Source organism: Phalacrocorax aristotelis, chromosome 1, assembly GCF_949628215.1.
Source record: "Phalacrocorax aristotelis chromosome 1, bGulAri2.1, whole genome shotgun sequence".
Taxonomy (NCBI): Eukaryota; Metazoa; Chordata; class Aves; order Suliformes; family Phalacrocoracidae; genus Phalacrocorax; species Phalacrocorax aristotelis.
Window position 1 is genome coordinate 135790194 of NC_134276.1, and position 21380 is coordinate 135811573.

The 21380-nt window shown below is 42.9% G+C and overlaps 2 protein-coding genes across 3 annotated transcripts; one reads left to right on the forward strand and one right to left on the reverse strand.

The window, feature by feature from the left end:
* Positions 1-1237: 1237 nt before the first annotated feature.
* Positions 1238-7083, reverse strand: LOC142065230 (C-type lectin domain family 2 member L-like). Of its 2 annotated transcripts, none has more exons than XM_075111183.1 (5): positions 6946-7083; positions 6659-6748; positions 5699-5862; positions 3990-4093; positions 1238-3058 (listed from the first exon to the last, which is right to left on the reverse strand). In XM_075111183.1, the coding sequence occupies exons 2-5, from the start codon at positions 6744-6746 to the stop codon at positions 2926-2928; spliced, it is 489 nt and encodes a 162-aa protein (XP_074967284.1). In that variant the 5' UTR covers positions 6747-6748; positions 6946-7083; the 3' UTR covers positions 1238-2925. The 2 variants fall into 2 exon arrangements, with proteins under 2 accessions (XP_074967284.1, XP_074967294.1); XM_075111193.1 differs by having other exon boundaries at positions 6868-7041.
* Positions 6745-17711, forward strand: LOC142054793 (uncharacterized). The gene is made up of 7 exons (XM_075087877.1): positions 6745-6776; positions 6844-7480; positions 9145-9319; positions 10164-10217; positions 11939-12120; positions 14218-14321; positions 15235-17711. The coding sequence occupies exons 1-7, from the start codon at positions 6745-6747 to the stop codon at positions 15338-15340; spliced, it is 1290 nt and encodes a 429-aa protein (XP_074943978.1). The 3' UTR covers positions 15341-17711.
* The last annotated feature ends 3669 nt before the right edge of the window (positions 17712-21380 follow it).

A 21380-nucleotide genomic window follows, 5' to 3' on the forward strand; every position in this document is an offset into this window, starting at 1 on the left:
CGACAAAACAAGCTTAAAACAAGGGGAAGTTCACATGGATTTTTGCTTTCTTAAAGCTATTAGCAATTAGCTGTAATTTAGCTACCATATGAGACTTTTAGTGCAAGCAGGGAAGATGCAGTCAGTAGCCTGGCTCAGCCAAGCATCCAGATCATCAGGGCAGGTCTAAGGTAAAGCCAGGAAATCAATGGATTGGTTGAGTTGAAATGTGGTCCTGAGCTCCTGGGCTGTGGCATGGGAGGATGAGTCACCCCTTGGGTGACCCTTCAGAGTCAGTCAGGCCCATTCACAGATGGCGTCATGGTCCTACAGAGTTTGTGAATTTCAGTGTTGAAAAATATTCTGAGCCCACCTACTGACAGCAGCTGAACATGCCTAAGGAAGCAGGTATCATAGGCTAAACAAAGCAGTCTTGGGCCATGTCAGGGACTAGAAACTTGTCTCAACATTGTTGGCAGGCAAGTTTCTCTAACAAAGCCTGATCGCTACGGCAGCTAAGCAGAACAGTTTAATCACCAAGGTGGACCCGACAGCAACGTGTGCCCCATTATCTCGGAGTACTCCTCCTCCACGCATATGCCCAGGCCCAAGGCCGACTGGCAACAGATGGGAGTGGGGTGGGTGCTCGGACCCTCTAGAACTTTCAAGCACCCTCTAGTGACAGTACTGGGCATGCGCCCCACTGCCGAGTGGGAGGCGTGGGTATGCAGAACAGTTACTGACTATGCAAGAGAGCAACCTTATAAAAGGGGAAACCAGTAGAGATGACCGGGGCATGTTATGGAACATCCTCCCCTCCACCAGCTTCAAAGATGCATTGGACATCTGGACTCCCCGCCCCCGGACTGGACAAGCTGCCACAGATCCATGGTGATAGCTATTGCAACAGTCCCACTCTCTCCCTCCCTCCCATTCCCTTTTTCACCTTTTTCTCTCTTTCTTTGCTTTTCTCTCCTGTATCTATTTCTGGCCAAATAAAGTGACTTGGTACTTGACTCTGTTTTGAGTCTTAATTCTATTTCTGAGAATGTAAAAGGAACCTAGTCACGATAACACGTTGGAGTTAATCAGAAGTTAAGCTCAGCCACCCCCAACCTCCCAGAATTATCTGAGGTGGTTGGAAAGCAAGGGGGTTTAACCTCTGCCAAACTGTTCAAGCCAACAGTGGATTGTAACAGGCCACCACAAACCTAAAGCAGAAGAGCAAGCTCAACCAAAAACAGATACACAAAGCATCGCAGGGAGCAACCTCTGAAGCATTTATTGGCATATTTACAAGACAATTTACAGAGGCAGCAAAATGGACTTCTCACCGCATCTAGCACTTCATGATGACTTTTTAAACTGGACTTTTGACATATGCTGGGAAATAGGTTCCTACCCTGGCCATCTGAACCCTGTCCACAATTCCTTACAAGGTGCTGCCTCTTCTGTTCTTGTGCTTTCTTGGGGAACTACCATGGGGAATGAGGATATATTGAACACTCTGTTCCAGTTTCTTGTCTCACCTATTTCTTTCCCTCCAAAGGAGTACCTCTTCTGGATATATATCAAGCATGTTTATAGCAATTTGCAGTTTCTTCTTCCCATTTCTTTGAAGATCAATATGACAGACTCTTAAATCTTCTCTGTGAGCTTCTCTGAGCTTAATTTGGTATTGTTTCCACACTAGAATATTTTCCTAGCTCAAAAGGCCTTTCTTCCGGTTACACATTTTTAAAGACAGTAACCACCCTTTGTTAATCATGTATCTTGGGAAGTAGTCATTGTACTACTGACTACTGTCTGACGAACCTAAGAGTGACCAGACAGCAACCAACCACATATCTTCCAGGTGAGCCTCCCATGCTCCCACTGCCCATTTTCAGGGCATCATACCAATAATTCAAACAGATTAACCCAGGGTGCCATGCTATTTAGCTCTAGTGCTTCTATTCCATGGACTGTCAAACTATCCTTGCCCACACAACTCACTTGATAAAATAGCTGTGCCGGAGACAATAAAAGCCTTTTTCCCCCCTGCACAGGCAAACAGATCAACACCACAGCACCTCACCTTAAGGTGTCCTAGACCCCTTTCCACACTAGATATACGTGTCTCCCCCCTTCTAAATCCACAACTTTGTCCCAAAATGACAGTTGTGCATGATTCAGTCTGGGAGCTTTCCTATTGCAGCCACATATTCAGTGAAGTTCTGGGCAACAGCAGTCATGTTTCCAGATCAGTCCAGAGGGATAAAGAAGAATATTTGTAATCTGTCCCACCCTATATGCCCTGTAACAGCAGTGCCGTTCGCTAGAAGACCTAGTCATTATCTGCCTTCCAGGTTTACAAAGCTCCCATTTATATCCTTGGACATTACATACCAATCACATTTGAAAACCCCATGGAAAAAGGAGGAGTGGGAAATCAAAACACCTTATGAAATCTCACCCATTTACCACAAAGACAAACTGAAAGTTCTCAGACAAAGAATTACTGAGTTTCACAGGAGAGAGGAAAAAACACATCCCTTGGTTCACTATGAATGGCATTTTCAATACGACCTTCATGTCCATCTAACAATGTTTTTAGCTGCCCTAAAACATTATGTTTTGCAATTGTGAAGAGTTCGCAAGAGAAGCATCCATTGCCATGTCCTTCAGCAGTTTCAACAACGAAACCGTATTACCGAGGAACTTCTGTTCTTTGCAACAGCCATTGTATCATCATTTCCTCTTGGTACTGCCACTTTTTAACTGATTACCTCTTTCTCATGAAGTCATTATAACTCCCTGTCTTGCTTCTCCTGGAGAATTTTGGACATGATCCTTGCCACAGCACCTCTTGCCCCTGTGGACGTCTTACAGCAAGGACTTTGAGTATTCTGAATTCCAGCTTCCCATGGAGAAAGTCTCTATATTTGCACAAACAGCTGCTCGCTATTAAGAGCTTGTCTTGGGATTAAACTGACCAATCGTGCAAAGCCAGTTCCTGACTGAGGAGCACCTTCTGGTAGAGACGAAGGCTGAATCTATATGGACACAGTCTCCATCATTTGTTATATTGACATGAAATCTAAAAAGAGAAAAAAAATTAGAGCAGAACTATGGTTTAAAAGTTAGAAGACCTATTTCTTATTCTTTGTAAAACTGGGTCTTAAAGTTGCAGAGGACAAACTAGAGAATGATTTAAAATGAGCCCTGCTTCTCACTGCAAGGATCAGAATTCACGTGCATGTGAAACACGTGGTGGTGCTCTGATGCACCTTCTATTAAAGCAAGCTGCTTTGATCCCCACAGAGGTGTACCACATGTACTTGTACTTCAGAGTCTACAACATGTTGTGAGCACAAAAAGCACAATTCTCCAGAGCAGGAGAGAGAGGATCCCAGAGGGACCCACGGCAGCAGTACCCCTCCACTACAGAGTGGGCCCTGCCACCTCTTCCCACCAATTTTGCTGAGCGTCTGGAGAATACACAGGATGTGGCTGCAAAGAAAGCCAGTCTCTGGGATACAAAGTGGCCAAAAGCAATGCCTTCTGAGGCACAACCACCCAGTCCAGTGACCTTCCAGTGTGGTCCTCAGCACCTCAGTTGGTCTTAGGAGGTCCTGTCTACACTGGCTGAGTGTTAAACCATGCAAGACAAACAGGGCAAGCTAATTCAAACAATTTATAATGTCTAACATCAGTAATTCTTCCTAATAAGGCAAATGTTATCCATTTCATATAGAGGGATTGTACAGAAACAAGTTACTCTCAGCATAACCTAACAGCCGCTATGCAACCACATGAAAAAGCAGGCAACAATGCCCCTTCCTCGCTTCTCTGGGGACATAACTAGTTTTATTAGCATAGTATAAGAACTTTTATAGCCATATGACAGCCCTCATTTGGTAAGGTACCCCAGTTTATCTGCAGTAGAATAGGTAACACAGAATAACTTTTCTTCTTGGACAAAAAAGCTACCGACTCTCCTCCCGCACAGTGTGACTGAAAAAACTCACAAGTTTGTGTCAAATGACTTTCCATTCACCCAGAAGATTTTGCTTCCTCTCCTGCGCAGCCCAATCCAGAAGTCTGTTATGCGCATTCGATACATTATAAAGTTCTAGACAAAACAGAAAAAAATTACATTATTAGATTATTTTTATGATTATTATATGGCTTTCTGCATAAAAACTGCAGACATAAACTGCATCGCAGAATATGCAATGGTGGACTTTTTTTTTTCCACAGGTCACTGATGTTTTACTGCTAAATTTATTAAAATGAAATACTAAAGGAAGCCCTAGATCCATTACTAATAGTCAGTGAGGTCCCAGCTATTTAGCTGGTAGTCATGCAGAGTGTTACTGACCATTCACCTACACCCTGTCCCACCCTGTCATCAAAAACATCCACGTATGCCATCAGACATACCATATCACATTACACACTAGTACAATGGTTTCACCGTATCACCAGAAGAATAACATTTCAATACAAGGCCACGTATTTAGCAGGGACACAGTGCCCGACTAGGTACAGGTTACCTTGACTGCGTTATATCACTGTAATTCCTTCAATGTGAGTTATGTTGCATCTCTATAAAATTTAAGACACACATTTAAAATCACCCAACTTCCCAAATTTCACGCTTTTACTCTTGACACTAATCGCATCATAAGTGTGTGAGTTCGTTCTGTTTTCCTGCTCCTTATATTCCTGACTGTAAATTCAATTGGGACTACCTAAACCCAAATTCCGGAACATTCGAGGGCACACATGTAGTTTACCATCTGCAGTATGAATAAAACAAAGACTTTCTCAACTCTTTCTTTATGATCCTATGGTTGTCTCTAAAAACACGTTTGCTATAGTGCTATTTTGTTTTGTTTTTCTCAGCCATACAGAACACCCTGAATTGGTAGGATGCTACAGGAGATTTAAAGAACATAGTAAAAGGAAAAATGGTTTGAAAACAACAAAAAACACAGGTAGAACCTGCTGCATGAACCGGGTACTTTCAGTACCATGGGTCCCAGCGTCCTATAACCGCAGCCAGTCTTTGCCTTTTGTGGAAACAGAGAAATTGACTACTTTGCACAGAACTAACAACACATTTCTGTTCCTTATTTGGCTGCTAAACCATTTGTTATGCTGAAGAAAGCACCCTTTGAAACAACTGTGTCCTTGAAGAGTATCAAGGAGATAAAACACATACATGTGTATCAGTGGTCTGTAAACTCAAAATTTAAACTCAAAATTAGTTTAGAGGTTATATTTAGCGCGGGAATTGCTGTTGACTATACTTTTGGGTACCCTGGAGAGGGAATGAACATCAAGAGGGTGTGAGGGGAGAGGATGAGATGAACTGCCTAACTTTAAGCGTGCACATAAATTGCCAGTTCAAAAAAACCATCACCTTCTTTATTAATAATTAGGAGTCACAGCTCCATTTTTATATTCTTTCAGACTTTACTTTTAATTTATACATAGTTTGCCTTTTAAATTTCTGAAATAGCCTCTAAGGTAACAACAGAATTTCTACAGTGGATTTTAGTGGACAGACCACATCACATTGAGAAAGTCTGTAGGTTGTACCAACTTGCAACGAACAAATCTGCCCTGCAGTACACTGGGTTTCAAGCTATACAAGGGAACAAGTGACGGAGTTACAGAAGCTGTAAGGGCATTAGACATAACATTGAATTCAAGGCACTGGACACCTTACCAGCTCTTGGTGGCTGTCAATCACGGCAAGCGAAGCTCCGTAGTCAGAGCAGGACTTCTGACTGGACTTCCAGTCTGCCACGGCTTCTGAATGATAGTAACACTTCTTCTTGTAGTACAGCCAGTCATCAGGGCACGGCTCCAGGTGCGGTAATTTAAGTGTATCTTTTGTTCAAATGAAGAAATGAAGAGAACAACATTTACTCATCATTATGTGTTTAAAATACAATCGTATACACATTCACAAATTCTGGACCTGCTTCCTCCATCTTAACCATATCTGCGACTCGCACGGAATTAAGCAGGAGATGGGTGAACACAATACAGTTGAAGGATTCTGCTCAGTCTTAGTTTTTTCCCATTATACCAGCTGTGTCCCATAATCCCTGATTACATGCTCACACACTGGCCATGTTTCAGCAGACTCCAGCATGTGCAAGTGCAAAGCTCCAGCTACACCAGAGACACCATGGGCGTGAAGGTCAGGGGCCGTCTTTGACAAAGAGTGCAAAGACACACACTCGTTATCTACAGTGAAGCAGCTAAAATTTTACCTTAAACAGCTTCTGGTTCAATGTACTCAGCTGTAAAAATAACTCTGCAGGCTGGAGCCAAGTCAAGTCAAGAAGTCAGTACTGCCTCCCTAACTCTCCTTACAGCTTTGTCATTCCTCAGCATTTTGCCATGCTGCAGAACAATTAAATCCTGAAGAAAATTTTAAAAATTGTCAGTTTAACGCTACCAGAACCAACTACCTAAGGACAAGCCATAACGCAATTTAGTTTCACTTTCTTCTTTCCCGTTCTTATCTCTCTTAACAGCAGTCATGACAGTGTTGGGGAGAGCCGAAAACCAGTGGAAATACCTCTTACCCCTCAGCAATGAAGAGGCAGCATAATGAAAGACAGAAGTACTGAACTTCTCTCGCCAGGGCTAGTTTTTAAAAAATAAATGCACTCACTTATGGTAATCCTTATTATGAGTAAAATCACAGCAACAGCAATGACAAGTCCCACAATTCTTTTCCAGAAGGAGAGATATGAACGCATGTCTACGGAGAGAAAGAAATACGAATGCACGTCAGGGAATAAAGGAATTTAATTGTCGGGTTAAGAGAGCCCATGCAGATACGTTAACTTCATTAAGATTTTTCCAAACACTTGCACCTACGCCTGAAACGGCGGCGTACTGCAGAGCTCCAGTGCGTCTAAAACCCGCCGACCAGATTTTCAAAGGTATTAAAATTACCAAATCCTACAGAAACGCTCTGGGAATACAGTCCATTCCCCCAAGTGCTTCATGCCCACGGTATCACCCGGGGAGGGGAGAGCCCGCTGGCTCCCCGGCCCGCCCCACTCCTCCCGGCGCCTCGCCGCAGCTCCCGTCCCATCCCGTCCCGTCTGACTCACCCGGCCCCGCTTTGCCTCCGCGAGGAACCGCCGCCGCCCCGAGCAGCCGCTTTGCGTTCGGCACCGGCACCGGCCCCGGCGGCAGCACCGACGGCCGGGTCTCCGGGGCCGCGTCCCGGGGCAGCCTCCGGGCCAGCAGCGGGGCCGGAGCACAGGGACAGCCGCCGCCGGAGCCGCCGCAGCCGCCGCACCTCGTCCCGGAGCCACGACGGGGAGAGAAGAACCCCGCTGCTGCCCGCCTGCTGCATCGCCGCCCGGGCGGAAGGCGCCGAGCTCTTTCGCTTTCGTTGCGACGGAGCGGGGCGGAACGAAGCGGAGGGGAGCGGGCGCGCGCGGCCCCGGGACGCCGCCCCGGGGGCGCCCCGGGACACCGGGTAAGGGGCGGCGGGACCCGGGCAGCGGGGTGGGGAAGGGCCCAACGGGGGCCGAGGCGGGCTGGCGGCGGCCGGAGGCCGGTTTCGCGCCCGCGGGGGCTGCCACTTCGCTCCCCCCCGCCCCGGCCGTGCCGGTCCTGCCGCGGCCCGGGCCGGGGGCCCGTGTGCACCCCCCCGCCGGAGCCGAAGCCGAAGGAAAGGTAGGACCGAAGAGGGGGAAAATTAGGCCTAAAGAGGAGGAAAACGTGCTTTTTTGTGGAAGTGGCGGGGCGGCCTGAATCTCGGCGTTTGGCTTCCGGTTGTTGCCCAGATCCGCGCCTCTGCTGGTGCTTCCTTCCAAGGAAAAGTTTGTTGCAAAAGAATGAGAGCAAGTTTCATTGTTAAATAAGCTCGCAGAAATTGAAATATTTTTTTGTGGCTCAATGAAAAATTGCTGGCCTTTAGGGTGTGTGTTTTTCTTCAATCTTCCTAAGGTTCTTTGAAACGCTTTTGCCAGCATCTGCCTTCAGGAAATGCCTTGTGTTAGAGGGGGCGGTCGCTCACTTGTACCCCAGCAGGCTGTGTCGCTCACTGTTACCGTTCCAAAAGACAAGGGTGGGGAATAGGCTTTTTCCCTAGTGTAGGCAGGAAGGTTCAGGAGAAAGTCCTCTGTGGCTGGAGTCAAAACCGGTGGTTTTTCAGTACAGTAAGGAAGCGTAGCGTGCTTGCTGGAGGCAAGAGCTCCAGCCATGAGCAAACATACATTCACGTACCGAACAATGAATACTAGACACTAAAGGAATACCAGACACTAAAATGGACAAAGTGTTTTGGGAATGTGTTCAGGGCAATTGGAAGTCTTTGGGGAAAGAGCACCTTATTGGAGATGTAATTCCAAGTCTTAGTTTCTGTCTGCTTTTGCAGGATAGAGCAAGCACAAGTGGAGTCTGATTCTTAGAGATATTTAGGCAGCTTATTACTGTTATGACCTTGAGGAGTCCTCTTAGGCATGTGCCAGCTAACATAAATAATAACAACAGTTATGAAAGTAAAGAGGTGGAAGCCTTTTCTAAAGAGGAGTGGGGTTCCCTCCCCCCCATTATAACCTAACTCATGAAGATGAATTGACATTTCTGCACTTACACAATAATGTTTATAGCTGCATATTCTTTTCTGGATTATTTTTTCTGTTAAATTTATGTAATTGAAAGTGGGATTTAAGGAAAACTGTGAGGAAAATATAACTCACTGGAGTGAGCACAAAAGGGTACTGTGAACTTCTTGCTGCAGACCAGGTTCCCTCACACTTGGGAAATTGCCCAAACTTTTCGCACGCAAACAAAACTACTCTGGTTTTTGTGGCCTTTCCATCTTGCCTTCATATGCCCCATCCCTTCCCTATCACGTTGTTCTCATCTGCTGTGTCCTTCCATTTCCTTCCATCGCAGTCCTCGTTCCCCATCACACCCCTTCCTGGGAAGGAGGATATCTCGTTTTGGTGGGCCTCAGGTATGTTGCACAAGCTCCTTATTTTCTGTTTGTTTCCTCATTCTCCATCCACCCTGCCCTCATCCCCTCAGGAACAGGCAATAACTAAGGCAGCTTTGGGATTTCTACAATTTCCACTCGTTTATAGACAGTAGGGGAAGCACTCATTAAATATAACTTCTTCCCTTGTTTCCCAGCTGCGGATGGCATCTAAAGATGAACAGGAGGCTGAGACCACCTTGTTGGCACAAGGACCTGTTGTGATCATAGACCCCACTAATGTCAAACAAGACGCCAAACAAAAAGTGGCAGCTAGTTCATGGGTGTGGAGGACATGGAGGCACTGGAAACAGCGGTTTTGGCAGTCAAAATGTAAGATATTTTTCTTTGGTAAGACAGCTTCCAGCCCGAAGTCTGAAGTCTAGCTCCAAATCTAGTTCTAGGTCCCCTGGCTTGGACAAGACAAAACCTGGGAGTTTAGCTCTAGGCAAAGCTGTCATCACAAAAATTGGGATAACTGTTATGTTTGTTCCAGGTGTGAACTGTTTATGTTTGATCAGTTTATGTGAAAATGGGCATTTTTCCGTGTGGTAGTTTACCTGCGTGACATAACTCTTGGATAAGTTGTGGGAAGTGAAGCCAAACCTCATTAGAGAAAATAGTTTGTGCCTTTGCAACAGACAAGCTTGCACATCTGCATTGAAATTTGTGTGTGAATTTGCTTGTGAAAAAGAGAAAATACATTTGATTCAAGACTGCAGCCATACTCTGAACCTCAACCTTTAATGTTTGAATTGCGTGAGAACATTCTCCTGTTTTCCAAATGTGGGTGTAGCTTGACTGGAGTTAGTGATGATCTGTGAGTTCTTGGCTTCCAGAGGTTATTGCTAAGAGGTCTGCCAAACATAGACAAGATGATGAACCTGGGACTAGGAGGCTTAAATTTGCTACACAGAGATCTGCACATCTGTGGAAGACTTTAGGGTGTATACAGATTAAAAAAAATGCGAATTAGGTGATAGTTGGCCATTTTATCGAACTGTCCAGTTACATAAATGTCAATTCAGGGTGCCTTTATTGACTTCAGTAGTCCTGTGTATTTACATACTTGGAGCTTAAATGAAAGGCTATCCTGCTGCTGTCTCGCTTAATACTGAAATTCAGTCTGAGCCTAGGTGCTCATATATACAAAACCATTAATGTTCTTCTTTTGCAGTTTGTTGCCTAGGCCTATCTTTTGGACTTGTGGTGGTGGTCATCATTGGATTTGGTAAGCTTTTGGAACATTTTCTATTTGAGACATGTTTCCTCTGACTACAGGGCTCCAGGATCACAGCGGTCAAGTGCACCAACATTAGTACTCTTTAGTGCCTGCGGAGTCACAAAACCTGGGTCTTCTGTCACTATTTCAGTCATTTTGATGTCGGTATAAGGTTGAATGACCTCCAGACAGAATTTAAAAGGAGAGGGAGTTCTCCTTACAGAAAAAGTAGAGATGATTCAGTGGTAATTTTTTTTTTTCCTGTTTGCTGCATCCTTACTACTCTTTAAGAGTGTAGTTTCTTGCCTGGCCACGCATGTGGTGTATGCATGTTTTGTCTGTGCTTGTTGCCAGTAACTTACCTGATTATACCAGTTAGAGCACTAAGTCAGCATTGCATCTCCAGGCATAGACTCCAGACTTATTGTGTAGGCTGTTCATATATCTGGTCTAGAGGGCTCCTTTATTGTCATACGTGGAAGACAACTACGTAATACAGCTAGCTTAACTTTTTCCACAAATAGTCTTTGGGGATCATTCTGCCTTTGTGTTTTTAAAAATCCATTCGTGTTGCACGCTGTTTTTTTAAGAAGTAGTCAGTGCTACCTCCCGCTGGCACGGTGGAGGCTGGATATGCTCCCGCTGTCCCATGCAGAAGTCTTCTAGGGGAGCAAAGGCTGTGCTGCCTGTGGTATTACCAGAGGTATCCAAGTCCCTGGGTGCACATGTATCTTGATGGAGGTATAGTAGTGAGGGCTTCTGCACATACATGGAAACAAATGGAGAACAATAGTGACATCTGTCCCTTTTGATTTTCCTTTGCTTTGTTAGGCTTTTGTTTAAAAGGAATCAGTCATATTTTCTTGGAGGGGGTGAGGGCAGTGCTCACAGGTGACTTGCTAAGGGGTCTCCAATTATATATAGCAAAGAGAGTAAATGATTAGAAAGGAAAAGAGAGCAAGCATGGCAACAGCAGGCTGCAGAGTTTGGGAGGTCAGTTCACTTCCAGCTCTCACCTAACAGCTGGTTACTTTCATTTCAATATTAGCCATCTCCAAGCTTAAGCAGTGGAAAAATGCACCTTGGGTCCAGAAGGTCTGGATTCGATACTAGCAGGGTGACCCAGAAAATACACTTTTTACACTGGGTGAGCTCTGATGAACTGTTCTCCAAACCATTATCTCCCAATAATAATCATTTTTACCTCTTCATTAGCAGACAAATTTCATTAGCATCATATCAACACCTAATTCCCTTACCTTCACACAGATTTGTCTGACACTTAAAGGTCCGATACAAAATCAAAGCAACTTGTCTTTGTGAAATATCTCAACAGTTGCAGATATTCAAGCAACTTCATTACTTCAAATGAATTAAATCAATAAATTAACAGTATGAGGTTTAGTACCCTGTTGCTGGATTGAAAATGTATTCAGTATAAATTGCTAATTGTCAATGCCTCTAATTCTCTAAAATTCAGGAGTGTTTTCCAAACCCTACTTATTTTCTACTGATTGTAATAATTAGGCTGCAGCCCCCAACTTCACATTTCTTAGCCAAAGACAGTGCCTGAAAGGCAGGGAAGGTCAGGACCCTTGCCCTTCTTTTGGCTTCTCTTCTGGTTTCTAGTGTGGCATTGGCTTTCCAAAAAATCTACATTTTATGTTGAGTTATGCTGATTAATGCTAAGATTTTACCAGGTAGAAATTTTATTCTCTTTTCCTTTGTAGTTTTAAAACTTGGGATACCGTATGATAAAAAATTCCATCCTGAACAGTGCCCCAGCGAGTGGATAGGTTACAGAAAGAAATGTTATTTCATCTCAGAGGAGGAAAAGAACTGGACATATAGTTGGGCCTTCTGTGCTGAGAATGAATCCTTTCTAGCTTTTTTTGAAAACCAGGAAGAAATGGTAAGTGGAAAAAAAACCAACAACAAAACAGAACACAACTTCCATATCTCTCTCTTTCCTTGACAAAGCTTTTTTTTTTTTTTTGGTTATGCAATACTTATCCTTTAAATCTTTATAAAGTAAGTAAGCTGTGTGAATTCAGGTAGTGGAAAAGTACCTGCTTTGTCACTGTAAGTAGCTGGCTGGCTGCAGCAAGTGCAGCAGTGGTATCAGCAGCCCCACACTGCTTTGGTGCTTGGATTTGCCTTGAATAACTATGAAAAGCTCTTCGTTATGAATTAGTCTGCCTAGTTTTACTTTTCTTTCCTATGGGCCTTCATCTTCAAAACAGGTATGAATCTGTTCAACTCTCAGTACAGACAAATAAATAGATACTTTGGTTTCTATAAGAAACCAAACATTTAAAATAATTTCTCAGCATACTGGAAGTTATCTGTCTTTATTGCCTTGCATCTGCTTTTAGATATGCCTTAATGCCTCTTAGAGATGTATGCTTATACTGGTGGTGGGAATATACCCCTGCTGAAGCTCATTTGGACATTTTCTCATGCTATTAAGTTTGTAAAATACTTTTTGCCTGTATTATGGTCCAGTTGCATTGAGTCAGTGAATGCTAGTGGCATCTTAACTACCACATGCTGCTAAAACCGTAACATGCTTTTACAGATCTGCTGTCTTTTCAGTGCTGTCAATGAGAAACTAGTTTTATCATAAAGTTAGTTTTTAGATAGATTGACATTTGAGCTTTATTGTTACTGTGATTGTTGCATAAAGGTCAAAAGGCTACTTTTCTGGTTAGCTGGTACATATTAGTGGTGTAGCAGATACTGAAATGGAGGAAACCTCAGTGAAATTATGCAGATTAAGTCACATTTGACATGAGCTAATAAATATTTTTACAGCGAGAAGACTTTCAACAATGAAAAAGGTGCAGAGTCTAGTTCTTACTTTGCATGTGAGTCCCTTACTGAATGTGGCCTCTCATTTTATCCCATTATCAGACCCCTTTTTTGCCAATAATTCCAACTGTATTTGCCAGCTTGTCCCCTCTCCACAAGCCCCTTCTGAATTGCTGCCATGTGAGTGATCACCTATTACCGAATTTGTAAATGCCTCTCTTCCTAATGCATCTGAAAACTTCACTTCTAATTCAGTATCTGTGATATTCAGCTGATAATTGGCTAGGCAGAAATTGGTGTTATATAAGCTGCTGCTTAAGAATCTTATACCTACAAACTGTAAACCCAGATTATGAAAGAAAAGCAGATATTGGCCTACCGGAATTGGATTCGTGCTCTGTGGTATGTGTTGTCTGGTGTCCAGCACTGGGTAGCATGAGCCACACCAGAAGAAGATACACCAAAAACTCTAGAAATGGCATTGGGACCCTATGGAGACAGTTACTTCTGACCTGTATTGACCTGAAGTTGCTAGGGGAGAGTGGAGGAGTGTAAGAGTTCACTCTTTCCATGTCCAGTAGAGTCCATGCTGACAGCTAATATTTATATAATTTGTAAGTTCACTGAGTCTGATGATATCTTGTTGCAGGGAGTTCTGTAATATTAACCTATTGCAAGTGCTGTTTCTGTTATCTTCCATTATTCTTTGCTGTATTTGGTACAGGTTGTTGCAAACTTCTGGAGCAGTGAACCGTCTTTTACTCTTTTTTTATCTGTACATCCACAGATGATAAACTTTAAATTTAAATTATTTAAATAATAATTGGGAAGGGGAGGAGTTCCCATATGCCCATCTGAAATGCAGGAAACACCTGTATGTACCAGCCTACCTAGACCAAGTTGCATATGTAGAGATTGATAAACATATATAGACAGACACAACCAACACATGGTGTCTGGGTATAGTGAATAGTAGTAATTTTCAAGGGTATAGAATTTAATAACTTTGCTGAAGTTTATGATAACCATAAGAGTCAATTTAAAGGCAGAATTAGGCTCTTAACTCTGAATGAAATGCTTATGAAAGTGTTCTAGATGAGAAGAGTGATGGACTACTCCTCAAAAATCACAGGAGGGATTTGCTTCTCATTGTGAGAGCTCATGTTGACAAAAATACTTTTTTTTTTTTTTTTTTTAGCAGTCTTTAGCTAAGCATGTGAAAGTAGATGGCTCCTGGATTGGATTGCGCAGGAAAGGTGAAAGCTTCTACTGGGATAATGGTGTTGCCTTGAAGATGGACTCGTAAGTTCCTTTTGATTGTCTAACACCTACTTGAGAAAATGTAGAATTAGGGTTTAAACCACAAAGTTATTTCTGTCAGGATTGTTTATTTTCCTGTGGTTTATGACTTTGAAAAGGAACTCTTTGCATTTATTACTGATCTAACTCCAGTAGCATCAATGTAGAGAAGTTTCTGATTCAAGAAGGGTGTTTTAGTAGGTTAGTACATAAAGATAATGTTATTGATCATCCCTATTTACCTTAATTTGTACATATTTTTCAGTATATAGCATAGACATTTCAGTCTCTTTTCAGATCTTCAGAATTCTTGGTTTCCAATGTGATCCTTTGTGCTTGTCTTCTGAAATACACAATATCTAGCAAATACACGTACATTTTTTATGGATGAAAGAGAATGAAGGGACAGACGGGTATGAGGGAATAATCATCTTCAGATGGATGAAGCAGCTTCATAAGAAAAATCATAGCTGCTTTAGTGAGTTTGTCACAACCTGCAGACAACCCAGATTTTCCCCCTATTTATATTAGAAAATGTGTGGGCTACAACAGCCCTGCATCAGGCCCATCAAACAGCAGTTCCCCTTGTCTTGCTTTCCAGAGCATTTATCACCTCAGTAATTCTAGGCAGGATGTATCCTAAGCTGTCTTTTTTCTTTCCTCCTGTTATTGTGTGATACCTGGTATGGATTGTTGATAGAAACGGAGGGTCATGCAACATTGCATGAGTTAAACAGGCATTTCTAGCATGACTTATCACTTATCTTGCTTTTAGCAGCTGAAACTACGGTATCACAAGGGACCAAAGTCAACTGGAAACTACTTCAGCAGAAGTTTTGCTTTACAGCAGGCTAAAATATTTGGCTCAGTAGTAGAAATTTTTTAGTAATCACTGTTTTCTTCCTGTATTTTTCAGGTTCCAGATACGGAATCACTCTGAGTGTGCCTACTTGGATGCCTTCACTATTTCTACATCAGCATGCTCTTTGCCCAGGCGCTGGATCTGTGTCCAACTTCCTTAAAGGGATGACTTAGATCTCCATCTCATATTGACATTAAGAGATATCCATTGTGCAGTCACTTTGCATAGATGGTAGGCCTGCTGCAGCTATGCAGCCTCTCTAAACCTAAAGCAGGGAGAAGAGGATTTGTCTCAGCTTCCAAAATGTACTTCAAGGTCTTCTGTCCTATGTGTGCAGTAAATCTCCTGCCACTGGAGCAAAAGTGTGGCATTTACTGATCATAAAGTACAGGAAAAAAGCGTTCTGCGCAGATGGCTGTGGCAGTCTGGGACATGAGAGCTGCAACTGTTTGCTGGTGCCCCTCTGCTGAAGCTTCCTATGCATTGTCAGCACAACCCCTCAGCTGCTCCATTCCTGGTGTGGGTGTGAGGGGTCTCCATTAGCTTTTCACATTTGTGCTATGTTGCAGGAATCTCCAGCAGACAGGTAGAGCAGATAGCTGGGGGCAGTAACTTGCCTCAGCGAGATCTCTTGGGATTTCTGTTGGAGCCGTCTGTTGGCTGGTTACTGAAAGGACATCAGGAGCGGGTTGTGCATTTCTCTACCGCTTGCATTTTACCTGCTAATGATGATAGAGCCATAGAATCATAGAATCATTTAGGTTGGAAAAGACCCTTAACATTATAAAATCAAACCATAAATGATGTAGCAGCCTGGTAAGAATTTTCTGTAAAATGACGAACATATATGTGGTGCTAAAGGTGGCAGGCTGTGCCACTGAATTACTTTTTGGGATGCTATGTGTAGGGGCACTAGTCCTGAATCAGGTCCCACTGATGCCAGCTTTACACCGAAATGCTTCCACAGCCAACTGCACTGAGGTTATCCCTGCTTTACACTGGTGCAAATGAAGTCTGAACTCATACTCTGCATTTCAACAGCTGTGCAAGTCATTATGACCTATGTAAATTTATTTTGATACAAACAGAATACTAAGGAGAATATAATGACTTTCAGGTACTTGAAATGTGGAAAGCTCCCTTACTGAGTTCCTGGGAAGGTGCTGTTTGAGAGAGGAGGGGGAGGCGGAGGTATAAGACAGTTTGGGACTCTTAGCTGCTCTTAGACATTCCCTCTGGGATTTTGAGACAAAAAGATAACCGGAACTGCACTGAATAAATTGCACTTGAGTGCTCAAGATTTTAATAGCTCACTGTACTCACTACAGATTTTGTTTTGTGTTTGTCTAGGTTGAACTAAGCTATTTTCCGTTACAAAAGGCCTTCCTCGTGTTGACAGTTTTCAGGGATGATTTTTATTGTTAAAAGAAATCTTTGACTTGAGATCAGCAGCTTTCAGGCAATACAAGCAACTGGCGTGTTGCACACAGACTCTTGTTTTTCTGACATAAGTGTTCAGGATCAGGTACTGAGGACATATAATGCATGTACACAGAAAGCTGCAAAGGGAGGGAATTATCCAAGAGTGACTGACATAGCGAGCGACAGTCTTACACAAGCCTGTGTTCAATAAAGAAACATTGCAACAACTGATTTAAACATTTAAACTGATTTAAACATTCCTAAATAGAGATGAGAAGGCTTAAATGACTAGTCATGTGGGATTCCTTGAAGTTCAGCAGACTTGTCATTTTTCTCATTTGTAAGTTGCGTAAGAACTTGTTAAACAGATCCATTCCTTCTTGCAGTTTCAGCTGTTTTCCAACCATGCACGGTAAACCTAAAAAACAAAAGACACTTTGGAGACATATCAGTCTCAAAGCCTGCAGTCATTCAAATTAAGTTTCAGTCTCCAAATAATTTGTATTCAGAGGTTGCTGGACATCAAGACAAGATCCTAATTTTTTTGCCCACATTTGAATTTTCCCTCTCCAAAATTACAGGCCCTCTTCTATTTGGTGAAAGAGGAATCTCTACAACATGCATGCATTCTGCAGCATCTTTAAGTGGCAGGTTGTCATGGTTTTGGCTGGAGTAGAGTTAATTTTCTTCAATGTAGCTGGTATAGTGTTGTGTTTTGGACTTAGTATGAGAATAGTATTGATAACACACTGATGTGTTTGATGGGTGGTGCTTGTACTAGTCAAGGACTTTTCAGCCTGTCATGCTCTGCCAGGTGCATAAGAAGCTGGGAGGGGGCACAGCCAAGACAGCTGATCCAAACAGACCAAAGGGATATTTCATTTCATATGATGTCATGCCCAGTATATTAACTGGGGGGAGTTGGGCGGGGAGGGGAAGCAGCGATTGCAACTCAGGGACTGGTAGCAGTCAGCGGTCGCGTTGTTTGTTTTTTTCCCATCCCCCTGAGGTTTCACCTCTCCTTTTCTCTCTTGTTATTTTCTTTGTCATTATATTATTGTTGTTGTTATTACTATTACTCTTTAATTCTTAAACTGTTCTTACCTCAACCCACAAGTTTTCTTACTTTGGCCCTTCCAATTCTGCCCCCCATCCCACTGGGGTGGGGGAGTGAGTGTCCGTGTGGTGCGTAGTTGCTGACTGGGGCTAAACCACAACGCAGGTACAGTACTATACTGTCATTAGAAAGAGTAATATGGCAGTGGGAGTATATGAATCCAGAGTTATCGAAAGAAATTCCACCTCTACCAGTTACAGGAAGATGAACAGAGGTCATGATCCGCTGCAAAATCACTGGCACTTCCCAAAGACACCAACTTTGCAGGTTACAAATGCTCACTGAACTGAGTTTTTTTTCAATCAGAATCAAAGTTGATGTGCTGCTGAAACAGGAAAAAAATGTCTTTGTCACAGAACAAGGGCATTTTCACCATGTGAATTATAAATTCTCAGCGTCAAATGGAAGTAATGGCACTTCCAGAAAAGTATTAATACTTAGACTGGGAAAGAAAATAGAGGGAGATGACTGCTTAAGCATCCAAGATTCTTAAATTGTATGATACTGGTATATTCTGAACCCTGTATATACTATATCCTACCTTATAATTTGTACCCTATCTATATTGTAAATTTCTGAGCTTTCTGTAGTCTGCCTCATCAGAACCTTAGGTCCAACAGGTGTAAAGGCAGAAAACTGGACTGCTTCTGGAAAGTAGGAAAAAATGATTTGTAGTTTGGGTATGAGAGGAGACATCAGCTACCTGAGTGGTGGGAAGAGGGAAGGAAAAACATTGGTTTATGCAGTATGGTCCAACCAACTAACAGTTCAGAATTAGACTGTAGGAGCAGCTACTTTCTCCTTGGAGTAGACGAAGAACAACTGTTAGGTATCTATTTCCTTCTATAACCAGGTAAAAGAAGGAGTGGGAATGGAGATAGAGGCCATATGGCTATAACCTTGACATTCAGACAGGCTGGTTCAAAGGACTTACAAGTGGAATAACCTTGTTGATTCACTGCAGTTATAAACTCAAATTAGGGAAAGGAGAGCAGATGTGAAGAAAAAATAATGAATAATGAGGTTTAATTTTATCTGTCTGCTGAGGTGGCTGGGAAGCTGATGAAATACAGTTGTCTCAGTTTTCTTGTGGCATTAGTTGGGCTTGATTTTTCTTGGATTAATGAAAGGAAAAACGACATATCAGTCATTTTCCCATAATTCAGTCCCCTGGCAAATCCCATTAGGGCCAAGGAGGCTGAAGCCATGAAGATGAATGTCCTGTACAATCCATGTGCATATGGAGTTGAGCCTGTCCTGGAAAGAGATGGTCTTATTCAGTGAGTTTGAAGTGATGTACACAGACACCTCCATGAAACCATCAGTGCCACCCTGTGGTCCAGTGGGCTCTGAAGTGTGAGGAGCAGCAGGGACACCCTGAGCAGGGAAAGGGGACAAAGGAATCAGCAGGAGGCAGAGTTAGGAGAAACAGAGGAATGGAAACAGAGTGGAACATACTATGGCGTATAGCAATGGATTTTGCTGGTGAGCAGCTGCCCTGCCTAGCCACCTAAAATTTGAGAGGCTCTGATGGAAAATTCATGCCAGGTATTTTAGTATGGGATATGTAGTCCCTGGAGGGTCTGGCTTCTCACTACTGCTAATAGAGGAAGCTTAGACATAAAAACTAGGCTACATGCCTACTTTTACTGGCACTTCTAATGTTAAGTGAGATAAATATAACTCTGTTGTCTGATGAACCCCCACTTTCTGGAAAACTGTTCTGTCTCACTGAAATCCTGGTAGTAACCACTATGTTTAGTTTATCTGGCAACTGTTATGTCATATGCAATAATCCTGTTTCTGCTAGCACTAACTGAAAACTCTAGAAAGTGTGATTATAGGGTTGCACCAAATCTAGAGGCTTTAGTTCAGAAACTGCAGTGACTGCGGCATACAAAGCTGCACACAACTTCTGAGTTTTGATGTTCTCAGACCTGAACAGGGTGAACATCACAGCCATCCTGAGAAGGTGGATCCCCAGGACTCACAGCCCCTACAGTTCAAAGAGGGGGAAAAGAGGTGGTGAAGCAGAAACTGTCTCTCGTGCAGCACCACAGCAGCCAGGCAGCTAGGCTGTCTCATTGCATTACACAACGATGTGGCTGCTGGGGCAGGGTTCTGAAAAATGCATCTGCAGTTTTTCCCCCTGTGTAAGGGCTGAGGGTTATTGACACCCACAGAGAGCTTTTCTTCCTTCCCTTGTTGACCCAATACCCCTGGGGCATCCCTGGGGCTCCCCTGAGAGTCCCCTGGGGGCAGCATAACATTTAGTGCTGGAGCAAACACACATGAGACCTACTCCTGGGGTCTGATTCCCCAGCTTCCTAATCCCTTTGCAGGGGTTCCTGCTGTAACAGAACACCAAGTGGTAATAAATTGCAGGTTAAAGAACTTGTGCTAACATGGTAGATGCTGCGAATGGAAAGTCTGAGCATAGAGGAGAGATGGGTGATTTATCAAGACCGCAGACATTTCTAACTCTGATTCTCAAGGCTTCACCTCCAACTTTGTACCAATGCATCTGCCAGCCAGCCCAGATACAGCTGGAAGGCAGTGGCTCCGACAGGCAGTGCTCATCTCAGGCCTGGCAAGGAGAGAATGAAAACTGCCTGTATGTAGATACTACCTCCACTTCCTGCAGCAACCATTTTCATATTACTCGGAGACTTAAAGGTTGCTGAAACCACAATGGTATTTGCTGGTAATTCAAATCAGGTCAACTAAAAGCTTCCTCAGACACTATTTGCACTGTTTTTCTTAAAATCATCCACCAGTAAGAGCAAGGCTACTAAATGTGGCCGTGTTTGCCAGGAAGAAACAGCTTTTTAAAGAGTTGCTTAAGAAACATAACACGTTACTCCAGGCTGCTTTGCAGAAAGCAAAATTAAGATGGAAACTGCAGACGCAATCCAAAGGCAGAGTAAGGGTCTTTATGGAAAAAGAGGGTGTCAGCCTCTGGCTTCTTGTGACAAGATCTGCTTGTGATCATAGTGCTAGCAGACAAGAATGGTTTTGAACTTGAACTTTGAACAAGGCCAGAAAAGCATCTGTAACCTAATAAGAACTGCTCCGGGAACTAGTAATTTGAAACATTTGCAAAATTTGTTTGCTCTCATTTTTCTTCTGACTGTATGTATCTACATTCTATTAAAGCACCTTTACTATCCTTTGATCTATATCATAAAATCTCTAGGTAGCTTCCTGCTTCTTTACATGGTTTTAATGCCACTTACAGGAATTTTAATCTTCATTTACATGAAACATATTTTGAAGTGGAACTTTGAGAAATGTGGTTTTACTACATGTTGCACTGTAACAATGTTCACAATACCGTTCAAATATTTACAAAAATAAATGTTATTATGTTCCAGAATTAAATGAGTTTATTTTCTCAAGACATCTGAGTGATAGCACCATAGTTGGTTTTAGGCATGCAGAGATACTTCTCAGATATAAAGTCCAAACATTGCAAAAAGTCTCCATCAGTTGTGTAATCAGAAACTCTGAGTTCTTGTGGTTCAGGTTTTTCATAGCATTTTTATAGTTTATTGGAGACATCATTGACCTAACAGAATATTATAACGTCTAGAAATCGGAGTCTGGCTTTATAGCTAGGAGAAAGAAATACGATGTCAAAAGGATTTACTCAAAGTAACAG

Coding starts and splice junctions, on each gene's coding strand:
- LOC142054793 (XM_075087877.1), top strand. CDS start 6,745: ATGTCTACGGAGAGAAAGAAATACGAATGCAC. Junction 9,320..10,163: donor GCGGTTTTGGCAGTCAAAAT/GTAAGATATTTT, acceptor CTTCTTTTGCAG/TTTGTTGCCTAGGCCTATCT. Junction 14,322..15,234: donor GTTGCCTTGAAGATGGACTC/GTAAGTTCCTTT, acceptor TGTATTTTTCAG/GTTCCAGATACGGAATCACT.
- LOC142065230 (XM_075111183.1), bottom strand. CDS start 6,746: ATGCGTTCATATCTCTCCTTCTGGAAAAGAATTGTGGGACTTGTCATT. Junction 4,094..5,698: donor TTGACAGCCACCAAGAGCTG/GTAAGGTGTCCA, acceptor TGTTTTGTCTAG/AACTTTATAATGTATCGAAT. Junction 3,059..3,989: donor AAGTCATTTGACACAAACTT/GTGAGTTTTTTC, acceptor TTCTCTTTTTAG/ATTTCATGTCAATATAACAA.